General features: G+C 41.7%; 2 protein-coding genes and 1 long non-coding RNA gene across 6 annotated transcripts; 1 reads left to right on the top strand and 2 right to left on the bottom strand.

Moving 5' to 3' along the window:
- LOC128600621 (uncharacterized) lies at positions 1-1,822 on the bottom strand. The gene is made up of 2 exons (XM_053613227.1): positions 1,648-1,822; positions 1-984 (listed from the first exon to the last, which is right to left on the bottom strand). The coding sequence occupies exons 1-2, from the start codon at positions 1,679-1,681 to the stop codon at positions 77-79; spliced, it is 942 nt and encodes a 313-aa protein (XP_053469202.1). The 5' UTR covers positions 1,682-1,822; the 3' UTR covers positions 1-76.
- An 8,386-nt stretch (positions 1,823-10,208) lies between these two features.
- Positions 10,209-14,360, bottom strand: LOC128600620 (N-lysine methyltransferase KMT5A-B-like). 2 transcript variants are annotated; one of them, XM_053613226.1, is made up of 6 exons: positions 13,557-14,360; positions 13,188-13,409; positions 12,895-13,089; positions 12,513-12,719; positions 12,112-12,371; positions 10,209-11,999 (listed from the first exon to the last, which is right to left on the bottom strand). In XM_053613226.1, the coding sequence occupies exons 2-6, from the start codon at positions 13,325-13,327 to the stop codon at positions 11,371-11,373; spliced, it is 1,431 nt and encodes a 476-aa protein (XP_053469201.1). In that variant the 5' UTR covers positions 13,328-13,409; positions 13,557-14,360; the 3' UTR covers positions 10,209-11,370. The 2 variants fall into 2 exon arrangements, with proteins under 2 accessions (XP_053469201.1, XP_053469199.1); XM_053613224.1 differs by having other exon boundaries at positions 13,188-14,360.
- Positions 14,361-16,380: 2,020 nt separating this feature from the next.
- LOC128600570 (uncharacterized) lies at positions 16,381-20,333 on the top strand. Of its 3 annotated transcripts, none has more exons than XR_008384571.1 (9): positions 16,381-16,727; positions 17,118-17,329; positions 17,425-17,757; positions 17,908-18,106; positions 18,217-18,329; positions 18,494-18,626; positions 18,741-19,202; positions 19,395-19,602; positions 19,788-20,333. It is a non-coding gene; the product is annotated as an uncharacterized LOC128600570 (long non-coding RNA). The 3 variants fall into 3 exon arrangements; XR_008384572.1 differs by having other exon boundaries at positions 17,118-17,200; XR_008384573.1 differs by having other exon boundaries at positions 16,382-16,727; positions 17,118-17,200; positions 17,458-17,757.
- The last annotated feature ends 430 nt before the right edge of the window (positions 20,334-20,763 follow it).

Here is a 20,763-nt window from a genome sequence, read left to right on the forward strand (position 1 = left end):
GAGAGAGAGAGAGAGCGAGCGAGCGAGAGAGAGAGAGAGAGAGAGAGAGAGAGAGAGAGAGAGAAAGATGCAACACCTACAGAAATTTCCTCTTGGATTTTTTTGCAGGCTGCTGACTGACGCCAGCTTCTTCCTCATCCTCATCGTTAGAACACTCTGGCTCACTGTCTGTCTGATTTACTATTGGATTTTGTCGTCGATTTACAGGCTTCAGATTAGGAATATCTGTTAAATGCAATAACATTGCAATAAGTCTGGATTCGGAAGAGGCAAACCAGACTTTTTTTGCAGGCTGCTGACTGGTGCCAGCTTCTTCCTCATCCTCATGGTTAGAACACTCTGGCTCACTGTCTGTCTGATTTACTATTGGATTTTCATCAGGACCACCAGGGATGGGCGGTTGGTTGTAAGTCATCACAAAGGTTTCATAGTCGTTACTGCCATTATCACTGTCACAAGACAACTTATCTTGCACTTTATGTTCGCCTGATTCAGAGCTGGGCATTGATCGTCTGTTAAGACGCTGAAGATTAGCCATATCACCAAAGCCCGGTGATATTTCAAGACCAAAGATTTCTGAAGAGCCAAGCCTTGTTTTTTTTGCAGGCTGCTGACTAAAGGCAGTTTGTTCCTCATCCTCATGGTCGTCCCGGCATCGTTTAAGATTACCGAGCGAAGTTTTAGAGCAATGTGACTCGCTTTCTGTCTGATTTACCCTCATATTTCCATCAGGCCCACCAGGGCCATGAAGTTGCTGGCGAATCATTGCAAGGGTTTCATGGTTGTCATCATCATTGTCACCTTCACGGGGAGACTTGAATTGCCGTTTACATGAGCCTGTTCTAAAGCTGGACTTTTGTCGTTCATTAACAGGCTTCTGTAAATGCACATCTCCTTTACTTGTTTGTATGGCAAGGTTGCCAACATCTCCGATGCATGGAGAACGGCACTCCTCACCATGCACAGTGCTGCAGGTGTGGCCTTCTACATGAAGGAAAGAAATAGTTGCACATTAGTAACTTTAGCAAGAATTTATCTAACTCTTTATTATTCTAACTATATAAATATAATCCATAAACTGTTTCGATAGAACATGTTTTGCACATACATGTGGCTTGAGTATTCATAATCACCTTCAGATAACCTTTGATATTTTTACACTTTATCTGACAATTTAGTGATGAAATGTTTAAAGCATATTTTCAATGTTACACATTTGCTATACTTTTAAGCCATATTTTGTGTGTAGAACATCTCACATATACTGTATACATAAGACCATGTATATAAGGTATTTATAACATTTCAAACATTTAAAACCGGGGGAACTCTGAGAGTGATTGGGGAAGAGGTAGGAGTTTCAGTTAGATCTTACCATGTATCTAAAAAATGTTCACAGAATCATTAAAAAATGAAAAATCTCTGCGAATCAGTTCTGGGACGTATCGATTGGTGTTTACATGGAACGCAAATTAAACAATATAGTCTAGTACAATCTGTGTTCATTTAGTGGTTTTTCAATTAATTAATTTAGCTAGTGCTTCATGCCCCCACCAAGCATCAAATGTGTTCACTTTAGATCAGACTTTAGACCTGATCACCAAGCCAACAATCTACAATTAAAATGAATGAGAAAATACCACATACCTGAGTTGTGCTTAGGTTGAAAAATATCCATCATTTAACCCTCTGGAAAATCATTTGTCTCACTTTGCAAGTCTGAAAATAATTTCCAAATTTTCCAGGTAAAAAAACTTTAGAAACGTACAACTTTAGAAGCTTAGAACTGTAGAAGCTTAGAATTTTAGAATTGGTTTCTATAGATACACTCGACGCAACTACTATGACTCGGACATCGATCCTCTTGGCATCCTAAACGAAATAGTCCTGTCTTCAAGGAGGCTGGAAAATGACATCTATCTATCTATCTATCTATCTATCGATCTGTCTGTCTGTCTGTCTATCTATGTTGTTATTCTTTTGTTAATAAACTGATGTTGTCATATATTATTAAAAGTCATGTTTAATTGTTTTAATGGAGTTTTATTCAAAACCGGATACTTGTTAATTAGTGTTAACAATATAACATTACGATGGGAGGCTTCCGCGCCACCGCAGCGGCCCTCCTACTCGTCGCGGCTTAGGCCCCTTCGCGTGCGGCCCGCGACGGCCGGGTATGGGCCCGACGCTCCAGCGCCATCCATTTTCAGGGCTAGTTGATTCGGCAGGTGAGTTGTTACACACTCCTTAGCGGGTTCCGACTTCCATGGCCACCGTCCTGCTGTCTATATCAACCAACACCTTTTATGGGGTCTGATGAGCGTCGGCATCGGGCGCCTTAACCCGGCTTTCGGTTCATCCCGCAGCGCCAGTTCTGCTTACCAAAAGTGGCCCACTGGGCACTCTCATTCCATGCCCGGCTCCAAGCCGAGAAAATGTCCAGTTCATCACTTGAATTGCATTTAAAATGCAGGCGTCATATGTACTGCATGTAGTCACTATTAATTTTAAACTCATGCTTACAGTGTTTAGTGACATTCACAGCAGTGAATAGTAATATCTCTTGGTCTGTACTTAAGATTTCAAAAGGTAATAGATCCAGTTGCACAACTGTCCACCATATGCAATATATACATTCTTCATAAACAATATCATAATAATATAAAATACAGTAATATATATATATATATATATATATATATATATATATATATATATATATATATATATATGATATTATTATATATAATATATATATGATATTATTATATTATATATATATATATATATATATATATATATATATATATATATATATATATATATATAATATGATAATATAGACATTGTGTGTCACTGCATATAGTAACTGTTAATTTTAAACACATGTTAACAGTCTTTAGACACTTCATATCAGCTGTTAATAATCTGTTGGACTGTTCATAGGATTTAAAGATGTAAGAGATGCGATTCCACAATTGTCGACAAGATGGCAGTCCAGCGTGCAGGCCTTTTGGTTTTAATTTGAGATGGGGCGCATATCACTTCTGATAAGCGTTCTCCACTTTGGATGGGCATAGAGACACCATTCAAAAATTTCCTGAGTCTAGAGAAAATGTCACTTGAATTGCATTTAAAATGCAGGCGTCCTATGGACTCTATGCTCTTTGCTGGCTCTTAGCTGAGATTTTCACACTACCCAGACCCATCAGCTCCCAGCACAGGGGCTAAATCTATTGTTCTCCTTAGTGGCTGTCTTTTGCTGACTGCTTCAAAAGATGAAATAATAAATCAAATTAAATGCAATTCAATTGCAACGATCAAAACGATCAGCGTCACATTTATTATCACATTTAATGTGATACACATTTAATTAGTCACACTGTTATTATCAAACAAGTTATTATATAAACTTGTGTCTTATCTGTGTGCTTGCACGAGTGAATCCTCAATCATTACACCAGAGCTGGTGAAAATTTTAGAAATTCACTGCAGTACCATCTACGTCCACCGGGGCAGGCAAAGGTTGGTCTTGGGCCTTCAAAGGTCAATTTCAACTTGCACTAAATAATATCCTGTTCACCACCAGAAGGTCATATAAACATTCTTGGCATCTCTGCAAAGGTCTAATTCTCAGCTTTAATATAATAATTAAAAGTTTAATGAATTCTTTAAACAGTTGACCTATGAAAATATGCTCTGGTGGAATATGCTCTTTTGTCTTCCTTAACGGCCCTGCTGTTGTTGGCACAGGCACAGAAGATACAGGCTTTCCCCCAGGATTTCAAGTTTGAATTTGAATTAAATTACCTGAGTCAAAAAGATTGTGTCTGCTAAATAGCCACCCAAAACTAGCAAAAGTGAAGACAAAATTACACACTCTAGTCACATTTTTATTTTACAAAAGTGGATAAAAATTAAAAACAACAAAATTTTTTTTCTAAAAATTCATTTTAGAAATTGAAACTGTTACAGAATTGCAGAAGATTCCGAGGCATCGACTATGCCATTCATACCAAGACAGTCCAACATTTACGTTTTATATAACAGATAAAAACAAACAAATTCAGCACTGAGGCTTGTTACATGCATATAAAGTATATTAACTCAAATCCAAAATGGTCTAAAACATTTTAAAAGGTCACACATCAGAAGTTCTTAGAATTGTCAATAAAATGGACCAGAAAAATAGAATCAGGTCGGAGATTCACGGTCCCATCATGAAGCCTTGGATAGACCTGCACCTGTAACATGTTGCACCTGTGATGATCCAGAGAGGCCTGAGCACAAGCTTGTTAGAGAAATCAGCTTCAAAAACCAAACACACCAGTGAAAATAAACACACAAAACAAGTGCATACACAAATAAAGTGCACACAAAGTTAGTAAAGAAAAACTCTTTTGACAGTCACACCTTTCCAGGTGTTACAGCTCTAAACCCAGGGCAGGTCATTCCAGAGTTAAAAACAACTAAACCTAACAGCTCTAAGCCATAATGATAAGCACAGTAATGCAGACATTAAAAATATAATGCTGAAAAACTTTTTTTTTGCGCAACAAGTTTGGTTTTTTTCTTTTTTTAAAAGCACTTGCAACTTTCTACAGCCACACACTCTCAGATAAAAGCAGCAACTGTACTTCATCTTTTCTCTGAAATGGTCTCATAACTGGTACATCTTTCGTACCTTTTGAATATATAGTGAAGCCCGCATATAAAAGTATTTCAGATACAGTACCGGACTTTAAGGATCGCTGACGTACCTGTGAAGCTTCTTGTTCACCTTCCCAGGTAAAAAATTAAAATAAAATAAAAAATAACCTACAGTTTGGTAGCGAGTGTGAAAGTGGCGCTCAGATTTCTGTCATTTCCGGGCAGCCTGGGTGTCATTTCCGGGCATCCCCTCGGCCCCTCAGGCAGTGCGACCTGAACACTTCTTCAGACTCGCGGTTATGTTTGCAGAAACCACAGAACTTTTCCCCAGAGCGAGAACCTTGAGGTGATGGAGGTAGAAGTGGAGACCCTGTGGTCTTGGTAGGGCCGCATTTCAGTCGCCCCTTCGGCGTTTTCGGTCTGCCTCTGACAACTCAGGCTCGGGGAAAGTCTGGAACATTACAGTATTACGGCCCTGCTGATGAGAAATCTCAGGCGTAAACCCGAACTTCTGGACCTGGTGAGGTTCGGGACCAGAGATTTCCCGCGTCACACGCACTGTGTCCGCGAGACCCAAGTAATCCCGCCACGGCTGGAAGTGACGCTGGTCCTCGGACTCCATAGGGCCGTGAGGCGCCAGGATGTAGTGCAGCAGAGAAAACCACATCGCACGTCAACTAGATAGAGGGGGGGGAAAAGTCACTGTTAATGTTAAACATTTACATCAGCTATTACTCTGTTCGTCTGTACTTATGATTTAAAGAGGTAAGAGATGCAATTCCACAATTTTCCTCAAAATGGCTTTCCAGTCTGCAGGCCTTTAGGTTTGGAGCGTATCAATGAATTCTGAACAATTACCCCCGAAAAGGTGTATGGCTTTCAGGCCCCAATAGCAGCTTAAGGATTTTTTTACTTTAATGCCTACTTTAAAAGTAAAAAAAAATGTTCTGGATTGCTCCACATGTTTTTTTGACATTTTTATTATTATTATTTATTTAGGATTTTTAAAAGATTTTTATTATGGTGTTCAAAGAAATTCTTTTAAAGGAAAGAGTTTAGACCTCCTTTGGTTATAAATGTGTAAATGTGTGTAAATACTTGTCACGAACCTCGAATCGGCACGGAAGCAGAAGCGGGCGGCAGGTGTAGAGCGTGGTATCGGGAAGTTCAAGAAACGTAGTCGTAAGACAGGCAATGGTCAAGCGATCGGACGAACAACACAAACGGGGTCAGGCAGAGAGCGTAGTCGAAACCGGAAACAAGGGTCGAGGATAACGAGAAGACTAACTAACTAGATCGGCTTGGTAACGCAGAGAAACGAGTTGACTGAACGTATACTTCGCATTGACTCTAGGTGAATGACATCCCTAAGTACTAGCGGTGAGAGTGTGTGTGTGTGATTGGTGCCAGGTGTGTCTGATCAGAACTCCGGGGATGGTGAGCGCATGCGTGCATGAGAAGTGAGTGTTGCATCTTGGGAAATTGAGTTCTGATCTGACTGAGCTGTGACAGAACCCCCCCCCCAAAGGACTCACTCCGGGAGCCGAGTTCTTTCTTGGCCTCCCCCGGGGTCGTGGACCTGGGAGATCAGGATAAGTTGCGTGAAAGTCTTTAGTAAGCTGTAGATCCAGTATGTCCTGCTTGGGAACCCAGCATTGTTCCTCAGGTCCATAATCCTCCCACTCGACCAAGTACTCCAGCTTGCCTCTCCTGTGTCTAGATTTGATGATTTTCTTGACACGGTAAGCCGGTTGTCCATCAATTTCCAGAGGGGCCGGAGGAGTTTCAGATGGTACTTCTGTAGCTAATGGACCGTTGACAACAGGTTTGAGACGTGATACGTGGAATGAGGGGGAGATGCAGCTGTGTCTTGGCAGTTCCAGATGGTTAGTGACTTCATTGATTCGCTTGAGGATCTTGAATGGTCCAGTGTATCTTGGCGTTAGTTTTTTTACAGCTATGAGGTTGTCTTAAGTCCTTGGCGGACAACCACACCCTATCGCCTTTTTGGTAATTAGGGTGTTCGTTGCGGTGGCGATCTGCTTTGTGCTTGTATGTGTCTATGGTCTCTTTCAGGTGTCAGTGGGTGTCAGCCCAGACACACTCACTACGTTCAAACCATTGGTCAACGGCAGGAGCTGCGGTGGGAGTTGCGTTCCATGGGAACAGTGGAGGTTGGTAACCTAGTACGCACTGGAGAGGAGTGAGATTGGTAGCCGAATGACATAGTGAATTTTGGGCGTACTCGGCCCATGGCAGAAACTTGCTCCAATCCTCGGAGTTATTGGCACAGAAAGTACAGAGGAATTGCCCTAATTCCTGATTGATTCGTTCAACTTGTCTGTTGGCTTGTGGGTGATATCCGGAGGTGAGATTCACTGTTACTCCCATCTTAGTCATGAAGCTGGACCACACTCTGGAAGTAAACTGCGGGCCCCTGTCACAGTTAATCTCCTCCGGAATGCCGAAATATCTAAAAACATGCTGGAATAGAAATTCAGCTGTCACGAAGGCAGTGGGGAGAGCGGGTAATGGAATAAAACGTACGGACTTGGAAAACCGGTCCACTGTGACTAGAACTGTGGTATTTCCTTGGGATCTTGATAAATCCGTTACGAAGTCAACTGATATGTGTGACCATGGGCGTTCGGGTATGGGTAAGGGCTTGAGCCTTCCAGCTGGGAGGGTCCGAGGTACCTTATTCTGTGCGCAATATGAACAGGATGCCACCACCTTGTGTATATCTCCCTCCATATTGGACCACCAGTACTTCTCTTTTAGGAGATGGTGTGTGCGCTGTGCCCCTGGGTGCCCTGTGCCGAGTACCGTGTGCGCCCAGATGATGAGTTCTTGACGGTACTCTTCGGGTACAAATAGTTTGTTCGGGGGACATTTTACGGGTACTTGAGACTGGGGAATCTCCTCTAGTTCCTGGTCCAGATCCCACTCTAGCGCATTGATGATACATGAAGGATGGATGATATACTCCTCGTGCTCGTTGACACGTTCTATGTGGTCGAGACGAGACAGGGCATCAGCTTTTATGTTCTTGGACCCTGGTCTGTATGATAACGTGAAGTGAAACCTGGTGAAGAACAGGGCCCATCGGGCATGGCGGGGTGTGAGTCTCTTTGCAGTGCGAAGATACTCCAGGTTCTTATGGTCTGTGAAGATGACAAAGGGATGTGTAGCCCCCTCTAACCAGTGTCTCCACTCCTCCAGCGCTAACTTAACTGCCAAGAGTTCACGATTTCCCACATCGTAGTTTCTCTCAGAGGGGGAAAGCTTTCGCGAGAAGAATGCCACTGGATGGAGCTTTGGCCTCTCTCCGAACCGCTGGGATAAAATGGCTCCTACCCCGGTCTCTGACGCGTCCACCTCCGCTATAAACGGTCTAGATGGGTCCGGATGTTTGATGATGGGTGCAGTAGTGAAGGCTTTCTTGAGCTTGTCGAAGGCGGTTTGGGCGGTTGGATTCCATGACAGACGTTTGGGTTTCCCCTTTAGCAGGGACGTTAGGGGGTTGCTAATGGCACTGAAATTCCTAATAAACCTTCTGTAGAAGTTCGCAAACCCCAGAAACCTCTGTAGTTCCTTGATCGTCGTGGGTGTGGGCCAGTTTACTACTGCCTGGACCTTTTCTTGGTCCATGGAGATCCCTTCGGGGCTGATGATGTATCCCAGAAACGCAATGGTGGTTCTATGAAATTCGCATTTCTCAGCTTTAACATATAACTGATGACGGAGCAGTCGTTGTAGAACTTGGCGGACGTGGTGAACATGTTCCTCCCGGGAGTTAGAATATATTAGAATGTCATCTATGTAGGTGATCACATGGCGTCCCAGCATGTCATGTAACACGTCATTAATTAGACATTGGAAGACCGAGGGAGCGTTAGAAAGCCCATACGGCATGACCTGATACTCATAGTGACCTGAAGTTGTGCTGAACCCAGTCTTCCATTCATCTCCTTCTCGAATCCGGACCAAGTTGTATGCACTGCGTAAGTCCAGTTTCGTGAAGATGGTGGCAGTGCGTAGTTGTTCCAGAGCGGCTGGTACTAGAGGTAGTGGGTAATGGTACTTGACGCAACACCGGTTTAGTCCTCGGTAATCGATGCATGGTCGTAAACCTCCTCCCTTCTTCTCTACGAAGAAAAACCCCGCTGATGCTGGAGAAGTAGATGGTCGTATATAACCTTGGTGCAATGCTTCCTGAATGTACTCCTCCATGGCTTTTTGTTCAGTTACTGTTAACGGATAGACTCTCCCTAGTGTACTGCCTGGAAGCAAATCGATTGTGCAGTCGTAATCTCGATGAGGAGGTAGTCCACTAGCCTTCTTTTTACTGAATACTTCAATGAGGTCGTGGTAAACACTGGGGATCAGAACATTGTCCGCCTTGTCAGGGCTCTCAACGGATGTGGACGCTAAGGTGATCACAGGGACTTGGAGATAGTGATTGATGCAGTGAGCTGACCAGCGAGTGATCTCCCGCTGCTTCCATTGGAAGGCGAATTCTTCTGTCACGAGCCGCGAATCGGCACGGAAGCAGAAGCGGGCGGCAGGTGTAGAGTGTGGTATCGGGAAGTTCAAGAAACGTAGTCGTAAGACAGGCAATGGTCAAGCGATCGGACGAACAACACAAACGGGGTCAGGCAGAGAGCGTAGTCGAAACCGGAAACAAGGGTCGAGGATAACGAGAAGACTAACTAAATAGATCGGCTTGGTAACGCAGAGAAACGAGTTGACTGAACGTATACTTTGCATTGACTCTAGGTGAATGACATCCCTAAGTACTAGCGGTGAGAGTGTGTGTCTGATCAGAACTCCGGGGATGGTGAGCGCATGCGTGCATGAGAAGTGAGTGTTGCATATTGGGAAATTGAGTTCTGATCTGACTGAGCTGTGCAAATACTCCTCTGTAAATAAAATGTGTATGTGTGTATCAGTGAAATTCATAACAAGAATTTAAGTTTACCCCACAAAAAAAAAAAAAACGGAAAAACTGAACAATATAAACGCTTGAAATTACCAGATGACCAGCTCGAACCAAGATATAAACATAATACGAATTAGCAAGTAATCTTATTCAGGTGTGCATCGCTATAATGGATGTGCATCAAACGGTAATCAAATATTACAAATCATCAGGAAACTATAATCAAACATCAGTTCCTAATTATATAATGATGATTTAGCGAATTAATTCGGCAAATTACATATGTATTAATTCGCCAAAACATACGTAGTTGTGCTTCGCTAATCTCGGAACGTGCAGGAAACGATATCAGATATTAGTTCCTACTCATATAGCAATGATTTAGCACAGGGGTCACCAACCTTTTTGAAACTGAGAGCTACTTCATGGGTACTGATTCATATGAAGGGCTACCAGTTTGATACACTCTTCTGAAATAACAAATTTGCTCAGTTTGCCTTTAGTTATATATTATTATTAATGATAAATGATACTCATCTATGTGATGACACTGATCACGTTAATGATTTCTCACAATAATTATCAACAGTGAATTAACAAGGTGGGAAACAGATAATATCAATATTCAACACTTTATTTCTATTAATCTCAGCAATTGTTTAAATTTTGAGATGATCACTTCTAAAACATTTCATAGGAAAAATGTCCCATTGTCACTAGCCAATAAAAATGTGTATTTGCACGAGTGTATGAATAAAATTTAAAACAAGAATTTAAGTTTACCCTGTAAAGATGTGCTCATAGTTTATTAGAGGTAGACCTTTTCAGTCCTTTAAAAATTCTGGTGTCCTTCTGTCTTTAAGTCAACCTGACCGCTGCGAACAGGAATAAGCCACACAGTAAGGAGTCTCTGAAGTCTCTGTGTTTGGCCTTGCACCACGTTCCCCTACTAATCAGACTGAGAGCAAGCCATTAGAGTTCATCATCACCCACGACATCCTGCAGGATCTCGCTCCGGACTGTGAGCTGGTCAACAGAATCATGGTCATCAACCATGTATGTGCAGGTTGGTGGTAGATATTTTCAGTCCTTTAAAAACTTCTGGTTTCCTTCTGTCTAGCTAGTCAACAAAAATGTCACAACAAGTGACATCAACAACATTGCAAATGGGCTGCTGATGCATTTCATGGAGGCACAGCTCGTTAAAAGGGTAGTAACAGACAGCTAATAAGTGATATGGGTGAAAGTCTACAAGGAATGACGCTACATCAGTAACAAACTTTGAGCACGTCTTCATAGTGTAAACTTAAATTCTTGTTATAAATTGTATTTATACACTCAGGCACATACACATTTTGTTTACAGAGGAGTATTTACACACATTTACACACGTATTTACACATTTATAACCAAAGGAAGTCTAACCTAATTTCCTATAAAAGATTTTCTTTTATAGGAAATATACCAATATACACCAAACCACACCAATAATAAATAAACTGTGAGCACATCTTTACAGGGTAAACTTAAATTCTTGTTCCAAAACTGATTTATACACTCATACAAATGCAAATTTTATTTACAGAGGAGTATTTACACATTTACACCGGTATTTTAGTGACACAGAGCATATTAATATAAACTAGTCAAGGCAAGTTTATTTACATTGCAAAACTCGTGCATTAAAAAAAAGGAAGATAACAAGTAATATGGGCTGTATTTATGCACATTTCACATATTTTTTTTACACTAGTATTTACACAAATTTTCACATGTATTTACACATTCATACCCAAAGGAGGTCTAAACCCTTTCCTATAAAAAGATCTTCTTTCAACACCGTAACCAAACAAAAGTTCTTCATTTTCTTTAATGTTCTTTGTGGCCAGGAAAATAATAATGTCCTCCCCGTTTTGAAGAGTGTATGCTCTGGGCCTCAGGTTGCAACGTTTCCTTGAGTGGTTGATTAACCGCCCAAAAGACTGTCGGTCTGGATGGCACTCACAGCAAGGCGAATGTGCGTCAATGCACATAGCCTGTCCATTCATGTTTTCGAAAAAAAACATGTGAACACCGTCCTCCGCACTTACAGTGCTGTGAGTGCTGTGTCCCTCTGAAGCTGTGACGACCTGCCCGTGGTAGTCACACACCACCTCACCAGCCAGAAATCTTCGGGTGGCAATGACGCCCTTGCCCTTCCCTCCATCTTCCGTCACAAGAAGTCCCTTCCACTTCTGGGTCCTGGTGAGTCTCCAGATCTGTTTAGCGTCCATTGCTGTGTCCACGGATCCATGGGGCTTCCATTCCTTTACGAACTGTGCTGCACCGGGTATGTTGGTCCTCCAACCCCGATCAGAGATCCACTTGCTGACCTTTTCCTCACTGGGTAGACGAGGGCCAAAGTGCGCTGTCAGGAATACATGGAAAGATTTTGTTAGTTAAGACTATACTTGACAACTGTGAACATAGCACGTTACTTGGTAAATATCTTTTTAAATATAGTTTTAAAAAATACTTACAGTGAATATGCTGCTTGCGCAGTTTCATCTGTGCCTTCACCCATCGCTCGTACAGCTTCCGCTGAAAGCTAGGTGAGATGTCAGCGCACAGAGCCTTATCTGGCGCCTCACCCTCCAGAGTCACCGGGTGCTGTTCGACAAGCCGGTTGTATGCTACCTCAAAATCCATTTGCAGATCTGTCGTCTCTGCTTTCTGCCGGGCAGCACTGTGAGCAATGCTATGGGCAGTGCGGCTGGATTCCCCTTCTGAACGATCAGTGCTAAATAAAAAGAAATATATATAATATATAATATTTTAGAAGAAGAAGAGTATAAGACTAGTGTTCAAAGTGTGTGTAATATAATTTGATTACAAATTGTGGATTGTATTAATTGTGTCAACAAATATAAAACATGCTTACCTCGACTGACCAGCCAGCAAATCCAGGAGCTGACTAGCCCTCACTACGTTGTCTGTCTGCTTCATGGGGTACTGTTTCTCCGCTGTATCAATCAAATGTGTCAGGTAGTCAGCCACCAGAGACTTATCTGTGTCAGTCAGACTCTTGGTGGCTGTCTTGAAGACCCGGCGTGCTCTCTGGCTGGTCACCCATGGTTTTATGCCATACCTAAAGTGCAAATCGAAACCAAATATTATTTTATATATATATATATATATATATATATATATATTTCTTTTTATTTTATTTTTTTACCTGGCACTAGGGGGACTCCGTAATATCAGAAATTCACTGCAGTCAAGCTAAAACACAATCAGTAAAGCTATAAAACTGAGATTCTGACCACTGAAAGGTTTCGCCACTGCTCTCACCGCTTCTTTTTCCGCTGCTGACAGAGGAGCTCTCTGACGGTTCGCTGTCCAACCCTGGTGGCTGTGTGGCTCTGGAGGAGGAAGGCCCTGACCTTTCAGTGGTAGTAGGTAGTGGTGGGGGCACATCGGTCACCACCAAAAAGTGACTCTCCAGTTCCTCTATCAACCTTTCCAAAAATAAAACAAGGTTTAGATTGCCTGTAAATACATTTCAGACAGAAGGAGACTTGAAGTTTTTAAAGGACCGAAAAGATCTTCCACCTACCTGCTGATTGGGTCAGCAGCAGCCAAAATCTGACACAGCCGGCCGTACTTAAACACCCTTCCTGTTGCCAGAAGCACACGCATTTCCGCCTTTGCCCGCTCCACTGCTGCTTCAATGGTTGCTTCGCCATGTGTCTTCATGCAGACTCTGCACAGATGCACCGACAGGCAGTCCCAGGTCTTCTTGCAGACAGGGCAGAGAAGGTAGTTCCTTTTGAATTCACTGGAAATAGAAAAAAGACACTTCTTTTAAAGCTTATTCAGCAAACCGTTTTTCCAAGCCCTTGTACTAAAAAGTACATAGAAGGGAGGATTTTTACAGTCAATAGTTTATACAGTTGCAAATAGACTAATGAAAATGTATCTTCACTTATGGAATGGGATCCATTATTCATTAACGCAGATGTATCCGGACAATGCAGGAAGGACAGTGCTGAAAATCAGGACTAAGGAAACAAAGAAGAAAATAACAGTAACACAAGCAAATACAGTTATGTACACAAAATGTTAGAATCACCAAGCAAAACAAACAAGCAAATGCAGGAACAGAATAAGAGTAAGAACAAAACAGGTTGGAGCGTCTTGAAAATCAGGAGCAATCTCAAAAGTCTTCAGTGACGGGCAAGCCTTCTGCTGAAAAAGAATTTGAGTAACAATCGGATGGCATTCTCATCCTATATATTCACTCTCACAGTGAGAGCCCAGGCACAGTCACGCCCACAGTCACACCCACACCCACAGCCCAGCCCTAAAAACACCTTCACACACACCAATAATAAGCTTTGAGCACATCTTTACAGGGTAAACTTAAATTCTTGTTATAAATTTTATTTATACACTTACACAAATACTTCTGACTGGTTTATATTATTATGTTGTGCCACTAAAATATTATTTATGTTTTCATTTACGTTTTAATATATTTATTCATTTTCATATGATTCATTTACATGTGATTCATTTTCATGTGATTAATTTACATGTGATTCATTTACATGTGATTCGTTTACCTTTTCTCTTCTCTCCTCCCTTCCCTTTCCCAAATATTTCATTAAGAAGAAGAAAAACAAAACAAAACAAAACAAAAAAACCAAAACAAAAACCCACCACCCGCCCCCCGGCTCATCATTGCTACTCAATAACTGTCGCTGGTTATATAAATATTATATAAAACTGTAACCTTTTGTCAATTAAAATAGCGACCCCTCCTACTTTCAAATTAAAGTTCGAGTGGAAGACGTTTCAAATATGTAAAAACTTTAGATCTCTTGACAGGATTCCAACAAATAAATCTTAAAGGCGTGCCTGTCCCAGCCGGAGAGGACCCCCCCTCCCCCCTCCCCCCCAACACACCCAAAGTCTCCATAAAACAAAGGGAGACAGCAGTGTTTCCCACCAAGAGTTGTCCACAATGTGAAAACAACTCAAAGAGTAAGCCGAACTAACCAACTAAATTACCTAAACAAAAAAAATTCCAGTAAGAGAAAAGTCCCCTACTGACTTCAAATCTGATAAATAGTATGCGCACTTTAACAAATATAATGTCCTTACCTTTTAAAGACATGTAACAAATAATATAACACAGTGTAGCACGTAAAGATGAGGAAACACTAATAAAATGAAATAAACTCTAACCCAGTCAGAGCATCAAAACAGAGAAGCACATTAATACAGAAGTAAATTTAAGAGGAGTGAGTCCACAAAATCTAGATGAAGTAATGCGCCGACAATATCTTCAATAAGAATCCGAATTCTGTAGAGCTGGAAGGCCGAGTGCAAAAAAAGAATAAAAATGAAAAAAAAAACTCCACTATATAGGTGATGCAGTTCACCTCGATATCAAGAGTTTAACGCAGTCTCCTGCTTCCTCCGCTGAAATAAAGTCCTTCTGAACACCGTTATATGTAATGCGAAGCCGAGCTGAGTGAAGTATTCCATAGCGAGCTCCCTCAATACCACGAAGTTGACGCCGAACCTCGTTAAACGCGGCCCGGGCCCGGGCTGTCTTGGCTATGTAGTCAGGGAAAACGGAGATGGTCAAATCCCTCGTTTTAATCTGCTGGAGCGCTCTCGCACGGCGTAAAATATCACAGTCACGGTAATAGTGGAATCTGCACACAATAGCTTGTGGTCGTTCACCAGTGGGTCCGGTCCAGAACCGGCTCCTTCTCCAGACCAAACGCCTCCTTTAACAAGGCCGCTACAGCAGCTGGTGTACAGATGTCAGCGCCCTCTGGAACTCCGACTATCCTAACGTTATTGCGCCGTGACCTCGACTCCAAATCCTCACATTTATTCTCCAATTGAGTCACGGTCGCAGTGAGAGACTCGATAGTAGTCTTCATATGAACTATGTCATCGGTGCAACCGGAGAGCGCATGCCCCATTTCCCCAACAGTACCTTTCAGTGTTGATATGGTAGCCTCGGTAGCGACTTTATCACCAGCCTGCTGTGTTTTCACGGCCTGCAGGTCAAGCTGGATAGTAGACAGCGCATCCCTGAACATCGCCTGTAACTCCTTTTTAAAAATATCGGCAGTGTCCTTCCTCAGTGAAGCCAGCAACTCAAGCTTGAGTGCGGCGAAGGCAGGGTCACTGCTCGGGGACGCGGATTCAGGGGAGAAGGAGACTCTCACGGCGCGCACACTAGATCTCAGTCGTGTCTGAATGCTACCACGGGTTTTCGTCTTCTTTCCAGACATTTTAACGTGCCACAAAGCTAAAAGTGCAAATAAAGAAACGAAGTAAAATAAGTCAAAATATATTATATGACCAAAAAGCGCTAATTAATTACAATTTTAATCGAAATCAGCAGGAGCCTCCAACTTCGTGTCTTACTCCATCGAACACCGAATTCGAATTCTAAAATATTATTTATAAAATACTATTCAATATCCATCCATCACAACTCGAGAAAATAAAGTATATGATGAGGGGTTGTTCTGAAAAGTTTTTATTTATTTATTTATTTATTTATTTTTTAAAAAAATATACATAAATGGCAACACTTTAATTCATATTTTATGGAGTTACAGACACTTCCCATTTGAATGTGTGTGCCTGTTATTGGGTTTTGCAATATATACATAACCAGGTAAAAATAAAATATTTTGGACGAAAAAAAATTGAATGCAATTTAATAGTTTTATCTCGGGTACACAGCTCAGCCCTAAAAAGTCCATTGTTCAGCTGTATCATGTGTCAAAATTAATGCAAGTTAATGCAGTGGCTAAAGGACGTGATGTTATTTTTTTAAAGAAAAAAATTATTTTGAACTCCATGCCCAAGAGGGTTAAGGCAGTGCCTCGAAAAATGGACTTGTTAATTTGCCTGGCCATATATTTTGTTTTATATATATATGTCAGTAAATGCTTCTTTCTGGGTTGTTTTTAAGAGATATGTATATGTAAACATTTCATTTTTCCCTACAGTTTGGGGTCCACCGTATCACAGCACCTCTCTGGGGCAGTCTTTTGTTCACCTTGATGGCCCGTTAAAGAATGGGCCATCAGGTATCCAGCCGACGGAGCTGAAATTCCAGGTGAGACTATGTTGGAATGTTAGAAGGTATTCTGACTTCATCGGTCACGAAATAAGTATCTTTACAGGGTAAACTTAACTTCTTGTTATGAATTTTATTTATTCACTTATACAAATACTTCTGACTAGTTTATATTATTATGTTGTGCCACTAAAATATTATTTATATATTGCCTTCCATATATTTTGTTATATATATACACACACCTGTATGCCAGTTTTTTTTAAATTTATATATTGCCTTTCCATATATTTTGTTATATATACACACACCTGTATGCCAGTTTTTTTTAAAACTCTATTTATTTGCATAATGCTTAATCAAAACATATATAAGATAGTCTGAGCTGCATTTTCAAGACAAAGTGATATGCTGAGCATTCCACCACAGAAGGCATATCCCTCCAGACCTCAACCCAGCTTTGTTTTACCCGTCAACGAATTGGTGATTGGTCACCTGATGCCTCAGAATAGGTGGGCATGTCTAATGTTTGGGCATAAATACAGAGGCTACATTCAAGGTAGTTTACTCTGTTTTGGATAAGGATAGATATTCTGTTCCTGCATTTGCTTTGATACTGCTTTAAGAATGGCTCCAAACAGGTAAGACATTTTGTGTCATTTACTGTATTTGTATACTGTATTTGTGTTTCCTTCACTGGACTTTCTCTGTACTCATGGTCTCTTTATTTTGAAAGTTTGCTGAACGCAACATTGTCCACTGCTTGCAGTGCAAGAAGCCACAGAAACATCTTGCTAGCCACCTGGCTAGAGTGTGTATGAAAGTCAGCACAGCAGAAGAAAGGCAAGCTGAGATCCAGAAGGCCAAGGTATCTTCCAGACAGTGGGTCTGGAGGAACAGGACCTGGGATTACCTCCAGCTTTGTTCTTTCCTGCCCCACAGTCCGTGTGCTTATTTACTGGTGCAAGAGGCGCTGGTTCTTTATCACCAACATGCCACAAGAGTCAGACATTGCCATGGACTCAGGTGATGCCACCTCCTCACAACAGGGTTCGATTTCTGATCAGAGGTAACTACAATAAGTAACAAAGTGTTCTGTATTACAAATTCTGTATTATTACTAATTCCTTCTTTATTATTAGAAATGTTATCGTTCACTACTACAACGCTGAGTACAGTCTTTTTAATAACGTCTGTTTTTTTTCTGTGTTCAAAATAGATATGATGACAGTGTTCGCACACTGACACAGTAACAGGCCATGTTGGCGGTAGCCAGGAACGACTTCCTGAAAATCTTTCGGAAGCTCATCTCAAGCACAGAGGTCCTCTCGACAGAGGAGACCAGCTATCGAGGCCACTGCACGGCATTTTTGGTGTTACGTCACTTTCAGTGCCTGGCAGCAGTGCAAGGCCTGACCGTAAGTGCATCTATTTTAACGGTCTAAATGACTTTTCTCTTTTAATATGCTGTGGTGGTTATTTACAAATGTGTTCATTAACAAATTCTGCCTTTTCATTGTTTTTCAAGTGTCAGAGTGGGTCAACAGGAAGGAAGTTGACGACAGGGTGGTGATTGGCTTTGGCCGAGATGAAACGATGCAGCAAGCTGCCCGTTTTGCCTCGACAAAGGAGGAGGAAGCTGTAAGTTCTTTTGCTAGCCCATGATTTTAGTGGGGGTTTTGAAAGTGTATATAATTGTGTCTATACTGTACCTTGCAGAAATTGTTCAGCCTGTGGTTCAGATCTGCATTTTATTCCTGAGACAACTGTAAAATTAAGTGCCTGCGTATTTATCGTTCACACAGTGGTTGCAGGCATATTACTCACACATCCGGCCAAGAGTGATCAGGAGTGACCTGAACTGTGACACGTTCTTCTTTTCGTCAGCTGGCACTGCTTTGCTCAGTTTCGAATGACCTCGGTGTGCTCCACAATTATGTACGTACCTACATAATTCGATGTACTCGTGTGTGATTGTTCACTTTCTATACAGAAAATATCAGACCTGATCATATTACAATTAACATTTCATGTAACGTTTTCTTTCTGCAGTTATGAAAAAAGCTGGAGTGTGGGCACACTCGAAAACTTTAAGAGCCACCAGTCGTCAGGCGAGGAGTGCTTTAGAGACAGCAGCGGCTAACCTGACGAACACGGAGAAGGAGGCCGTGTCCTCTTACCTGGCCTAGAACACTTCTGTGGCCAAACTGCGCAGAGCACCTACACCACAGACTGTAGTGGCCACGGCTACACTGCTGGATGCCTTGGCAGGGAAGGGTTCATCATCTTAAACATACCTTCTTTCCTTTTACAGCTCTGCCACCAACCGGTTTTCCGGTCCATCGGGCACAAAGTCTTCGGACTTTTCAGACTTTTTAAAGACGTTCCTGGCATCAGCACACAGCAAAGCACCCACCAAACAGGACAGGTTAAAGGCAGGCTTTCCGGGCGATCGTGTCTTCTACGACAAGTGGCGTGCCTCCCAAAAGGCCAAAAGAATGGAATGGCTGCTGGGTAAGTACTCTGATCCATAAATACCACATTGACAACCAAAATGAATAAATATTTTTTTTATTTTTTTTATTTTTTTTAACAAGTGAGCAAATCTATGGTCTCCACCCACAAGCTCAAATCGTTTCTGTTGTGATTTGTTCCTTTCGATAACTGACGTGTGTGACTGAAGTTATTTTATTTTTCATTCTTGAGGCCTTTACCCGAAAACCCCCAAAAAGCAGGGTGAAATGCATGATTCTGAAGGAGGGGTGGAAGAGTAACTGTCCAAAGCCAGCGGACGTTTTCGCGGCATGGAAACCAGCCACCAAACTTGTCATTGAGACTGATGAGGACAGGAATGTGTCTCAGCAGACGTGGAAAGGCCTGGCCATCAAAGATTTTGGTGGAGAGAAAGGGCTAGGTTAAAAAAACAAACAACTTTTGTTATTTTAGTAATGAGGGGAGAAGTTATTATTGCTTAAATTATGGTTTTGCTATTTCTAATTTACCTTACAACCTAACAGAAAAAATAAAAACAAAACACTTTGTAAATCTGTTGATTTTGTTCTTTTCATCTAATGCATATTGTTTTGCTGTCTTTTGCAGGAGTTGTTGCAACCCAACCCTTTTCCAAGGGTGACATCTTGTGTGATTACCATGGAAAGGTAATCACATATGCCCAGGGAAAAGTCATGATGCAGAATCTACAGGATGAAGCAGGGTACCTGTTTTTCTTCAGGACCGGGCAGAGGCATATCTGCATCAACGCCCAGACTTTTCCCTGTGAATGCCACCCCTGTGCAGACACTGTGGGCAGAAGAGTGAATCATTCATCCAAGCAAGCCAACCTGTGTCCAGAACCTTTCGTTTTGAAGGTGAATGGACAGGACGTGGATGTCATCCTCTTCAGAGCCCTGCAGGACATCAGTGTGGACACCGAACTGAAATTTGACTATGGTGTAAAAAGGAAGTCCTTCCGAGGAGAGGGCCAGGGTCTGCTATGGCTAGATGAGTAGCATAGCACATCATCAGTTGAGCAACCTCAGTCAAATGGGGTTCTGATCCCTATGTTGTAAACAATGTAAATATTTGAAAAGCCTAGTTCTGTGTAGACTATTACTAATTTTTTTTTTCCATCCACTTTTGCAAAATAAAAATGTGACTAGAGTGTGTATTTTTGTCTTCACTTGTGCTAGTTTAAGGTGGCTATTAAGCAGACAATCTTTGGCAATTTAATTCAAATTCAAACTTGAAATCCTGGGGGAAAGCCTGTATCTTCTGTGCCTGTGCCAACAACAGCAGGGCCATTAAGGAAGACAAAAGAGCATATTCCACCAGAGCATATTTTCATAGGTCAACTATTTAAAGAACTCATTAAACTTTTAATTATTATATTAAAGCTTGGAATTAGACCTTTGCAGAGATGCCAAGAATGTTTATATGGGACCTTCTGGTGGTGAACAGGATATTATTTAGTGCAAGTTGAACTTTGAAGGCCCAAGACCAACCTTTGCCTGCCCCGGTGGACATAGATGGTACTGCAGTGAATTTCTGAAATTTTCACCAGGTCTGGTGTAATGAT

The sequence above is a fragment of the Ictalurus furcatus genome, chromosome 24 (genome assembly GCF_023375685.1).
Source record: "Ictalurus furcatus strain D&B chromosome 24, Billie_1.0, whole genome shotgun sequence".
Classification (NCBI taxonomy): domain Eukaryota; kingdom Metazoa; phylum Chordata; class Actinopteri; order Siluriformes; family Ictaluridae; genus Ictalurus; species Ictalurus furcatus.